The sequence below is a fragment of the Cetorhinus maximus genome, chromosome 11, assembly GCF_964194155.1.
Source record: "Cetorhinus maximus chromosome 11, sCetMax3.hap1.1, whole genome shotgun sequence".
In the NCBI taxonomy this organism is placed as follows: Eukaryota; Metazoa; Chordata; class Chondrichthyes; order Lamniformes; family Cetorhinidae; genus Cetorhinus; species Cetorhinus maximus.
Window position 1 is genome coordinate 12,982,992 of NC_135889.1, and position 13,017 is coordinate 12,996,008.

General features: G+C 44.1%; 1 protein-coding gene across 1 annotated transcript in view; it reads left to right on the forward strand.

The window, feature by feature from the left end:
- The window catches only part of LOC144686400 (partitioning defective 3 homolog B-like), an 877,073-nt gene that overhangs the window by 547,261 nt on the left and 316,795 nt on the right, over positions 1 to 13,017 (forward strand). Inside the window, exon 17 of the mRNA XM_078551550.1 lies at positions 2,131 to 2,337. Coding sequence (XP_078407676.1) covers positions 2,131 to 2,337 — 207 coding nt within the window. The remainder of the gene's footprint in view (positions 1 to 2,130; positions 2,338 to 13,017) is intronic.

Sequence of the window (13,017 nt, forward strand, 5' to 3'; positions counted from 1 at the left end):
ATTTAATTTGCTACAGACTGGATGGATCTCTGGTAGGAGTTCTCGTTGAAGCTTCTGACTACGGGAATAATAGATTAATCATAAAACGTTTGTGTGCACATTTCCAGTATTGCAAATGAGTTTTTTTATATCATGTCCACTGCTCTAAGAGGATAAAATACCCGTTTCCTCTATTTTTTATAGTCATCTGCAAATTGCACACAGGAAGCTCCCACAAACAGCAATGTGATAATGAGCAAATAATTGATATTGTTTGTGGGCCAGGAGATAAACGGGAACTTCCCTGCTGACCTTCCAACTAGTGCTGTTGGATCTTTTACATTCTCATGATGGGATCTCGGTTTAATGTCTCATCCAAAAGGTGGCACCTTCAACAGATCAGAGTACTTCCTAAATAATGAAATCTAGAAATAGTGGATATACAAGGATTCTTAGGGGTCCATGCATATAGATTGTTCAGTATCAAGGGTAGAGAGAGAAAATAATCAAAGAGGCCTGTAGAATGCTGGCCTTTATGTGTAGAGGGCTAAAATTCAAGGGGGTAGAAGTTATGATTCAGCTGTACGAAAGCCTTACCAGACCACACCTGGACGACTCTCGACCGCACCTTAGGACAAATATATTGGCATTGGAGAGAATGCAGTATCAGTTCACCAGAGCGATGTGTGGACTCCAAGGGTTAAATTGCGAGGAGAGATTACCCAAACAAGGGCTGTATTCCCTGGAATTTAGAGGGTTGAAGTGTGGACTGGAATGAAGTTTTCAATGTAATGAGAGGAATTAATAAGGTAGACAGAGAGAAGCGATTTCCGCTGGTTGAGGAGTTTAGGACTAGGAGACATAGTCTAAAAGTTAGAGCTAAGCATTTCGGGAGTAAGGTTAGAAAACCCTTATACACGCAAAGGGTAGGATAGAGTTCCACAAATGGCAATTAATGCTCGGTGAATCACAAATTTTAAATCTGAGATCGATAGATTCTTGTTAATGAAAAATATTAAGGTGCATGGGGCAAAGGTGGGTATATGGAGTTGGGTCACAAATCAGTTACAATCTCATTGAATGGTGGAACAGGATTCAGGGGCCAAGTGGCCTACTCCTGTTCCTATGACAATGCAGCACTCCCTCAGTACTGCACTGGGAATGGTCGGCCTAAATTTTTGAGCTCAGGTCTTTAGAGTGAGACTTGCACCAACCATTTTCTGACTCAGATGCTGGCACCTAGTTGGGTCGGGGCCATCCTAGCTGAATTCTCTAAAGCATTTCCGATTGCAAAGTGCAATTTGTTGGTAATGGTTTGTAAAATTAAAAAATAAGGGCTACCATTTGTACTCTTGAGAAAAATAAGATGCCTAATACTGGGGATGGCATATTGAGACATCACTATTCCCAGCCAGAATGGAGATCATTGAGCAATTTACCCCATCGTTCACACCTAGAGACCACACTGCTGCAGGTGACTAGAATTCATTCACCTAATTTGTATGAACTACCCTCCACTTACTGCATTTTGTTAGAGAAATAATTTTGCTTTTACCAGGTAACGTTGTTATTATTTTGGTTATAAGTTCTTTTTCCGAGAGTTTGGATAGACTATTTTAATTAGAATCTATAGACTGTTTGTTGTGGTAGAGGTCTTGTAGCTCAGGCAGTAGCACCCTGCCTCGAGACAGAATACTCCAGATTTGAGCCCCAGGACTTGTTGACCATGGAAGAATCCAGCTGCTGGCACAGGCAAGCCAGCGGATATTGGTGTGGATCCCCAGTCCAGATAAATGGAGAGAGTTAGCGGTAGGAAGGGCATCCAGCTACAAAACCACCCACCAAATCCAAAAATGATGGGTTGATATGATGGAGAGGGAGAAGGGCGATCAATCGCCACTGTGGCGACCCCATGTAACATGGGAAAAAACCAAAAGAGAAATACTGTTTGTTGTTATATGCTGTTTAAATGGACTCTGTTTAGTGAGTAATAAAATAACTTTCTTTACTGTACAATACAGCATTCGCTGTTGGTCCTGCTGTAAATGCCAGCCCACTTCCAACTCATTGGCTGGCACAATGGTGTCAATAGAGATGCTGTATTTTGGGTTACACATATGAAATATTGTGTTTTTCTCCCCTCCCAACCAGATTCCATCGGGAACGATGTGGGTCCCATGCTGGGCTTGAAGAAGTCTAGCTCTCTTGAGAGTTTGCAAACGGCCGTAGCTGAGGTCAGGAAGAACGAACTCCCCTTCCACAGACCCCGACCTCATATGGTACGTGGTCGGGGTTGTAATGAAAGCTTCAGAGCTGCTATTGACAAGTCCTACGATGGACCAGAGATCCCTGACGATGGTAAGTAACAGTTTTTTTTTAATAGCCTGGCTTCACATTGTAGAAAAGCAATCTGAGGATTTTTCCTCCTAAATGTTTTAGCTTATCCTCTTCATGGTTCATGATGCCAGCAGTGTTTGTTGGAATTAGCTACCCAATCAGACTGGAAACTATTTTCCCACCTTTCTAATTCCTTTACTTGAACATCGAGCCTGATTGTTAACATGCTGTTTGACATATCTACTCTATCTTTGGGGTGTAAGCTTGTAGTCCAGAAATGTTTCAGCATGTGAAAAGTAGCACTTTGGGTCCATAAATTCTCTTTAGCAGCATGCTTCCTAAATTGTGATAACTAATTTGTTTTGTAGCTAATGAGAACCATAGCGTGTGTTTCTGTACAGACTTCTCATTACATAGACTCCATCATTCACGTGTACTTAGGGGAACAGGAGTAGACCATACAGTCCCTCAATCCTATTCTGCCGTTCCATTAGATTGTGGCTGATCTGGATCTCAACTCCATTTACCCACCTTAATACTCTTACTTAAAAATCTGTCAGCCTCAATTTGGAAATTTTCAGTCAATTCCCGGTCTCATCAGCATTTTTTGGGGAGAGAGTTCAATTTTTCCCGATAGACTGATAGAATTGGAAAGCACAGAAAGAGGCCATTCGGCCCATCAAGCCCTTGGCAACTCTCTGCAAGAGCAATTTATCTGGTTCCACTCCCTCGTAATTTTCCCATAGCCCTGCAATTTTTTCTTCCTTCAGTTGCTTATCCACCAGTTCCATTTTGAAAGCCCTGAGTGAATCTGCCTCCACCACCCAAAGGTGCACTTGCCCTCTCCCCCTCTCTTTCTGACAATCCTGCATTTGGTTTCCCTTAGTTTGCTGCTCCCATACTGCTAACCCATTACTATTTTATTGTGATAAAGGATAATAAAACCTGCCTGCAATCACAACACATTGGAATTGATTATGAAATTGCAGTACAGCATGTTCCTATTTAAATTCGGCATTCAGCATTTCTCCACTACATCTCAAGGCATTTTCTTATATTGATCCCCATCTTCCTTAGAAACTGACGTCCTTAGCAATGCTGTATCTTAAGAACTGATGCAGAAACCACAGCTGGGATTCAACCTACAGCACCATTGAATCAGTCCATTTAGGGCAAGGTGAAATTGAAACGAGAAGCAAAGCAAGAGTTCCAGTCCTTCAAATGAGATGTTAAACTTTAGAATCATGTACGATATACACCACAGAAATTGGTCATTTGACCCCTAATCAGTCAACACCACTTATTATGGTCCACTCAAGCCTCCTCCCATCCTTCCTCAACTAATTCTGCTTGAGTATTGTTGAAAAAAAGAGACATTTTTGGCACGGGGCAACAAAATATTCACACTGTATGAGAAGAAAGTACTGATTGCTTGGCAAGTGGACTTTGATTGGTAGAGGCATTGCCATGGAGAATGCACCAATTGATGGTGACTGACAGTAAACTGCTAAGCATTGTTGACATTTATACCAGGCAGCTTGACTCTGGTCAAGACATTGCCCTGGGGAATAAACCAGTGAATGGCTGTCACTCATTTTGTTTAGCTAAAACAGGAGCAATGTGTGTACATGTTCTTTCTGCCTGCAAAGAACAGGGCCCTGTGTATTAATATATGTGACTTCCAGTACACCCTTTTTCATACAGTATAAATATGTTGTTTCCCCCAACATTGGTATTTTCTTGCGAATTGTCCTAATGAGTGCAAAATGAAAAGCTTTGACAAAAAATGCCTTTTTTCAGCAATACTCAAGTTCTGTACTACCAAACGACTATTTGTAATTCTGTTTGAGTTTAACGCTCTATCCCCTTTTTGCTCATATGTTCACCTAGCTTTCCCCTGAATGCATCCATACTATTCATCTCAACTGCTCCCCTGTGTTAGCCAGTTCCACATTCCCAACACCAGCTCCTCCTCCAGGTACCATGTCCTAAGGGGCATAGGCGACCATGCACTTTCATTGGATTGGCTCATGGTTATTGCTTGGCAAAGTACTGCAATGGTTTGCCGTTGCTTTCTGCAGTATGGCTGAGTAGGAGACTCGCACGCTCTTACCACCTGCCATCAGGTGTACAGGCTGATAATCAACCATGGCTGTTTGGCCATGTTATGAGCTTGCCTGCCATGGCTATCAAGTCCTGAAATGGAACTTGAACCTGGAGCTTCTGGCCCAGAGGTAGCAACTCAACCCATTGCACCACAAGACCTCCTATTATTCCCCACACCTCTGGGTAAAGAATCTTCTGAATTCTCTCTTTGATTTCTTAGTCTTGTCTCTTCTCTTGAAGGCCTCTAGTTTTGCTGTTCCCCACGAGTAGAAACACTCTTCCTGTATCTACTCCATCAAAATCTTTTAGAATTTTAAAGACCTCTATTAGGTCACCCTTCAACCTCTCTTCTCATGAGAAAAGAGAATATGCTGTTCATCTTTTCCATATGGGTAAAATTGTACTTCTAGTATCATTTTTTAAAAATATACTTTTGCATCCTCTCCAGTGCCTCTATATCCTTTTTATAATTTTAAACCATTGTCCTCTTTTCCTGTTCTGATGGGTGTTAAAAGATTCAATGCCAGTGTTCAAATAAGGGAAGGGAATTCATTAATGCATTTTGGAAGGAAAAATGAGGAGAGGCAGTATAAACTAAATGGTGACAGTTTAAAGGGGGTGTATGAACAGAGGTATCTGGGGGTTCACATACACAAATTTTTTAACAAGTCAGAAAGCATTTAATAAGCACATGATCCTAGGGTTTGTTCACAGAGGCACAGAGTACAAGCAAGTAAAGTTATGGTAAACATTCACAAATCACTGATTAGGCTTCAAGTCTTGCATCTAATTCTGGACAGTACACTTCAGAAAAGGTGTCAAGACCATGAAGCGGGTGCAGAGGAGATTTACTAGAATGGTAAATTCTGCAATGTGACTGACGAAAAGTCATCAACCTGAAATGCTCAGCTGAATTTTACACAGATGCTGAGGCCACACCCACTGGCTGAAAAGTCCGCTGGGCAGGAATGACTCAACCAGATTTTTACGGTCATCAGCCAATTAGCTGCCTCAAGGTATAGCTTCTTCTCCCCCCGTGAGGGAGGGTGTCCCACCTCTAAGAGCTGCCGGCCAATAAAATGGTCAGCAGCTCTATCAGCCCCGTCAGCATGACTGGGAGCATTGGCCTCTATTTGAACGGCAGTTGGTTTCTGCTGAAGGCCAAACTGGAATGTAAGTGGGGTGACTTTGCAGGGGCCGGTCAGGCAGGCCCTGAGGAGGGGTGAGGGTGGAAGTGTGGTGTTTCAGCAAGGATACCTGCTCCCGCAGCCAGGCCGCCAAGGTTTGCCTCGCAGCCTTGCCACATGGCATGGGTGCCCCTCAATGCTGGTAAAATCCCAGCAGAAGCAGGAGGAGGCCCTTAAATGGTCATTAATTGTCCCAAGGCAGGGCAATCTGCCCTACATCTACCCCGCTGCTGGTAAAATAAAGTAGAGGTGGGTAGGCAACAGGCACGATGCCACACCGTCCCCCCAACCACCCGGCCATCGCACCTGATATTGCCCACCCCGTCATCCCCACCCACTCACCTCCCCCACACACACACACACACAACCCCCCCCCCCCCCCACCCGCCTCCCCCCCACCCTCCCCATCCACCTGCCAGCCCATCCTGGTCATTAACTCTGTTTCTCTCTCCACAGATGATACCAGACCAACCTCAGTATTCCCAATGTTTTCTGATTAGCAGAATGATCAGAATGATACAAGGGATGATGGGCTTCAGTTTTGTGGAGAGACTAGAGAAGCTGGAATTTTTCATTTTAGAGTAGAGTAGGTTGAAGGGAGCTTTATTAGAGGTATTCAAAATAATGAAGGTTTCCAATAGGTTGGATAAGGAGAGGCTGGAGAGAGGGTTATTAACCAAAGGGAATAATTTTAAGGTAATTGACAAAAAAAATCAGGCAAAGGATGAAAAGAACCTCATCTACACAATGAGGTGTTATGATCTGGAATACACTCCCTGAAAGAATGGTGCAAGCAGATTCAATTGTAACTTTCAAAGGGAATTAGATACATACTAGTAAAGAAGAGAGCTTTCAGGGCTATCAGGAAAGAGCACGGAATGGAACTGGTACAGGTACAATGGGCCGAATGTCCCCCTTTCACATTGTATGATACTCCCATTGCCAATTTAACATTCCTCCCAGAACGTTACTGCAAGGGAGGGGCTGGTGGTGCGATAATTGTCTGGTCATTCATCTCTTTGTTTGTCGGCCATTGGTGCTGCAAAATTCACTGCCTCATTTGCCTACATAACAACAGTCACTTCACTCATAAAACAGTTTCACATTGAGAGATTTCAGTGTGATAAGATGCTGAATGCTTGAATACCGGCATTAATAACTTGCAGTTTAGGACCAACATAGATGTGGAACAAAGGGTCGTTGACAGTGGTTGAAGGACATGGCTGGGTCAGGGCCAGAGCTATATCAAGGATGGGTTTGCAGTTCCTGTATTATTGTAGTAATTAATTTCTCTATGATCCGCTAGATATATTTTAACATGGAAACTGGTTTTCAATTGCAGAGCCAAATCTTCGTGCTATTGAAATAGCAAGTGTATACATCACAAAGGCAGTTTGCCTCATTGAAGACAGGGTTATAGACATGGTTTATCTTACCATTCCTCTCCTCCTCCATATCACTAGCAGTTGATTACTGGCTTATTTCACGCATGAGAAAAAACTGGTATCTCATGAGCAGTTTCATTTCTTTTGAGTTGTAGGTTTTCAATATTCATGAAAATCACTCCTATAATAAACCGCTTGTGGTGTAATAGCTAACATTTGTTTATATGACAGACATGATGATTTCAGCTCTACATTGCTGCTATTAATTTTTTTAACTCCATAGACAAGGTCCCAACAAATTAATTTTTTGTAGCAGAGCTAATATACAGTGTATTTTTTTTCTTTATGTGGTTTATAATTCTCCCGAGTCCTTCCCTTGTGCTATATACATTGTCTCTTTCTTTGTGTTGTTCATGATTCTTCTGTATCTTTTTTCATGCTATGTACAACTATATGCTATAGGTAATGGTAGCATACTGACAGTGTTACTGGGCTAATAATCCAGAGGCCTGGACTAATGCTCTGGAGATATGAGTTTTAATCCCACCATTGCAGCTGGGGAAATTTTAATTCAATTCATAAATATGGAATAAAATGTTAGTCTCATTGATAATGATAATAAGATTACTGGATTGTTGTACAAAGCCATCTGATTCACTAATGTCTCTAAAAATAAACCATCCTTACTCAACCGGGCGTATATGTGACGCCAGATACCACTAAAAGTTTGCCGCTCTTACCCAGTCTGGCCTACGTGTGAGTCCAGACACCACAACAGTGTGGTTGACTCTTAACTCCCCTCTGGAATGATCTGGCAAGACACTTTGTTATGTAAAACTGCCTCAGAAGAAGAATAAAACCAGGAGGAACACCCAACATCAGCTTAAGCACTAAGGCACACCCTGCTCAGTCCACCCTGGAAAACTAATATCTGGAGGCTTGTGTGAAAATTTGCAATGCTGTCCCACAGACAATAGCCTGACAGAGTCATACTCACAGAATCATTCCTTCCAGCCTCCTAGACTCCTCCATCACCATCCCATGATATGTCCTGCACCACCAGAGGCGGTGGCACAGTGGTATACAGGAGGGAGGAAGTGGCCTTGGGAGAGCTCAACATGGACTCCAGATCCCATGAAGTTGCATGGCACCAGGTCAAACATGAGTAAGGGAACCTCCTGCTGAATACCTCCTACCTCCCTCTTTCAACTGACGAATCAGTGCTCCTCCATGGATCACAACTTGGAATAGGCACTGAGAGTAACAAGGGCACACAGTGGCTGGTGGACTTCAACATGCACCTTCAAGAGTAGCTCAGTAGCACCATTACTGACCAAGCTACCTGAGTCCTGAAGGACATATTTAATAGAATGGACCTGTGGCAGGTTTTAAGAGAACCACCACAAGGGAAAAATGTACTTGACCTCATTCTCACCAATCTACCTGTCACAGATGTTTATTTGCATCTGTTCATGGCAGTATTAGTAGGAGTGACCACTGCTCACCCTTGTGAAAATGAAGTCCTGCCCTCACACTCATGATACCCTTCATCGTGTTTTGTGGCAGTACCACCATGATAAATGGGATAGCTTCATTACAGACCTAGCAGCTCAAAACTGGACATTCATGAGGCATTGTGGGAAGTTAGCAGCAGAATTGTATTCCACCACAATCTGTAACCTCATAGCTCAGCAAATCCCTCATTCTGCCATTAGCGTCAAGCCAGTGGACCAAACCTGGTACAATGTGGAGTGCAGGAGACTCTGCCAAGAGCAGCACCAGGCATACCTAAAATGAGATGTCAACCTGGTGAAGCTACAACTTCAAGGCTAAGCACTGGAAGGAGCATACTATAGACAGAGCTAAGCAATCAAAAGTTCTGCAATCCTGCCACATCGAATTGTTAATGGTGGTGGACAATTAAAATAAACTAATGGAAGGATGGCAGAGCCCAGCATATCAGTGCAAAAGACAAGGCTGAAACGTTTATAATCACCTTCAGCTAGAAGGGCCAAGTGGATGATCTTTCACAGCCACCTCCTGTCATCCCCAGCATCGCAGATGCCAGTCTTCAGCCAATTCGATTAACTCCATGTGATATCAAGAAATGGCTGAATGCACTAGATACAGCAAAGACTATGGACCCTGACAACATCTCAGCTGTGGTATGGAAGACTTGTGCTCGAGAACTTGCTGTGCCCCTAGCTAAACTGTTTCAGTACACCTACAACACTGGCATCTACCCGACAATGTGGAAAATTGCCCAGGAATGTCTTGTCCACAAAAAGCAGAACAAATCCAGTCCAGCCAATTGCCGCCCTATCAGTCTACTCTCAATCATGAGCAAAGTGAAGGAAGCTGTCTTCAACACTGTGAGAAAGTTGCACGCACTCACCAATTACTTGCTCACTGATGCCCAGCTTAGGTTCTGCCAGACTGCCCTTGACCTCATGGCAGCTTTTCACCAAGTATGGCATCAAGGAGCCCTAGTAAAACTGAACTCAATGGGAATCAGGGGGAAAGCCTTCCAACGGTTGGAGCCATACCTAGCACAAAGGAAGATGGTTGTGGGAGGCCTACCATCTCAGGCCCCAGATATCACTGCTGGAGTTCCTTAGGCCCAATCTTCAGCGACTTCATCATTGACCTTCTGTCCACCACAATGTCAGACGTGGGGATGTTTGTTGATGATTGCACAGTGTTCAATTCCATTCACACATTCTCAGATAGTGAATCAGTCTACATAGATATGCAGTAAGACCTCGACAACATTCAAGATTGGGATGATAAGTGGCAGGTAACATTCTCACCACACAAGTGTCTGACAATGACCATCTCTAAAGAGGGAGAACCTAACCATCATTCCTTGATATTCAGTGGCATTACCATCGCTGATTCCCCCACCATCATCATCTTGGGGATTGCCATTGACCAGAAACCTAACAAGACCTGCCATACAAGTACTGTGGCTACAAGAGCAGGCCAGCGACCAGGAATTCTGAGGTGAGTAACTCGCTTCCTGACTTGCTAAAGCTTGTCCACCATCTACAAGTTAGGAATGTGATGGAATACTCTTCACCTTCCTGGATAAGTGTGGCTCCAACAACACTCAAGCTTGACACCATTCAGACAAAGCAGCCCACTTGATTGGCACCCCATCTGCCAACTTAAAAATTCACTCCCTCCACCACTGATGCATAGTGACAGCAGTGTGTACAAGAAGTGCTGCAGCAACTCACCATGGCTCCTTCAACAGCACCTTCCAAGCCCACGACTACTATCACCTAGAAGGGAAGAAAGGCCTGCAGATGCATGGGAACACCACCACCTGCAATTTCCCCTCCAAGCCACATGCCATTCTGACTTGGAAATATATGGCCATTCCTTCACTGTCGCTGGATCAAAAACCTGGAACTCCCTCCCTAACAACACTGTGGATGTACCTACACCACATGGACTGCAGTGGTTCAAGAAGGCAACTCACCACCATGTTCTCAAGGAATGGACAACAAGTGTTGGCCTCGCCAGTGACACCCACATCCTGCGAAAGAATGAAAAATACACTTCAACACCTGGGTCCCGTCCACCATTTTTAAAGGCATCCACGGTCAGCCCCACTCCACGAAAATCTCGCCCGTATTCTCTGCAACCTATCCTCATAATTTACCACTCTTAGCCCTGGTGTCATTCAGGTAAATCTGCACTGCATCCCCTCTAGGGCCAGTACATCCTTCCTGACGTGCAGTGCTCAAAACTGAACACACATGTAGTGTAGCCTTTATAACTAGAAACATATATTTTTACCACTTCATAGCCCAATGCCCTAAAAGCCAACACTTCACTGACATTTTAATATGTTTATTTTTGTATCTGCCCCTTTAGATTCTCCCGCAAAGACTACCTGTACATTCACCACAGGTGCCCTGCCTTGGCTTCTTGGCCACGTACACAGCCCCTTGTGTGCATGGAGGTGCCACTGGCATGGGAACGTAGACGGTGGCTTTTTTTTTTCTTGTACAGTGACCAATTTGACAATTCAACAACAGAAGCTGTTGGAATTTCTGATGTGTCTTCAAGCTGCGGAACTGCGGGTTCATATCAGCTCTGCGACCTGTCAATGATAGGAATTGCATCTGAGGCTGAGAAAGCCCTTTGTAAATTCAGCAGTTAATAGCTACATTAAGGCCATTTACAAAAACAATTGGCAGGTCCCTCTGAAGAGAGGCGACTGGCAGCTCACATGATATAAATGAGAATATTAAATATCCCTCTATGTAGGTAATATTCCTCTTTAAAATAAAATATAAACAAACCCAATTACTTATTTATAGAGCTCCGACAGTTATTAAAATCAGAAAACATTCTGGATGACAAGAAATAGGATTTTTATTCCCACTTGAAAGGCCAAGTAAAGCGTATTGTGGAAATACAAATCCCATGTCAGTGCCCTTCCATTATGATTTTTTAAATTATTTATGCACTGTTTGGACAAAACCATCCCCACAAAATATCAAATATTGAAAGGAGAGGTCGCAGAATGCTGTGCTTTTATGAAGAATATTTAGAAGATACGATTAAACTTGCAGTTTTTTTTTTGAGCGGTGAATTGGTTCAAAATAAATGATTTCCTGCTAAATTCGTGAAGGACTCACTCAATTAAATCACCATGGTTTTCTTACCAAGGATCAGGCCTGTTTCTGTTAAAAAGGAAGATTTGCATTTCTATGGAGCCTTTCATGACCTTAAGCATGTCCCAAAGTGCTTTACGACCAATTATGTGCCTTATGAAATAGCCGCCGTTGTAATGCGGGAAGCACAGCAGCCAAATTGTGCACAGCAAGATCCCACAAACAACAAAGCGATAACAACCAGGTCATCTGTTTTATATATGTTCGTTGGACAATAAATATTGGAAAGGACGTTGAGGGGAACTCTCCTGCTCTCCTTCAAATAGTGCCTGAGGATCTTTTACTTCCACCTGAGAAGGCAGACCGGGGTACAAACACATGCCATAACACGGTTGTCGTGGGCTATCATGCAGGAGTGGGCAGGCTGTTTTTTTAAAACTTTTTAAAAGTGGGGGAAGGAAGGAGGGGGTGGGGGTACTATCTTTGGGGGTGCCATTTGCGCATCGGGAGGGCAGCCCCCCTAAATAGTAACCCACTCCCCCTTTCTACCTACCTGCCTGCTCGCCAAAAGTCACCACTGCCACACCCTGACCCCTTCCATAAACTGGCTCAACCCTTCCCACCCAATACTCCAAACTTACCTGGCTCTGGGATCCATTGGGCTGTCTTCTTGGGACTGGTTGCAGTCCTAACAGCACCCACTAATGCACTCTTGGTGCTCCCGGGACGACAGGAACCGCCTGCCAATCTGTTTGGCCAGCAGTCCTGAGGGCGGGACTTTCATCCCAGTGAGGGGCAGAAGTCCCATTGAGGGGGAGGCAGTGGCATAGTGGCATTGTCGCTGCTCTGGTATTCAAGTGACGCAGGGTATTGCTCTGGGGGTCCAGGTTCGAATCCCACCACGGCAGATGGTAAAATTTGAATTCAATAAAAGCCTGGAATTAAAAAGCCTGACGATAACCACAAAATCATTGTCGATTGTTGTAAGAACCCATCTGGTTCACTAATGTCCTTTAGGAAAGGAAATCTGCTGTGTTTACCTGGTCTGGCCTACATGTGACTCCAGACCTACAGCAATGTGGTTGACTCTTAACTGCCCTCTGAACAAGGGCAATTGGGGATGGGCAGTAAATGCTGGCCTAGCCACCGACGTCCACATCCCATGAATGGATAAAAAAGAATAACCAATTTAGCCCACCCGCAGCGCGTTATGGGCGTGGGGTGGGCTTGCGTGCAGCGTGTTGGCTTCCCACCGACTTTGCTTCCGGACGGTCAAGACCTCCGCGCCCCATCCCCCCCCGGTAATATGCAACTGCAGGTCCCATTTCAAATCTCATCCAAAGGCGGCGCTTCTGACGGTGCAGCACTTCCTCAGTACTGCACTGCGGTGTCAAC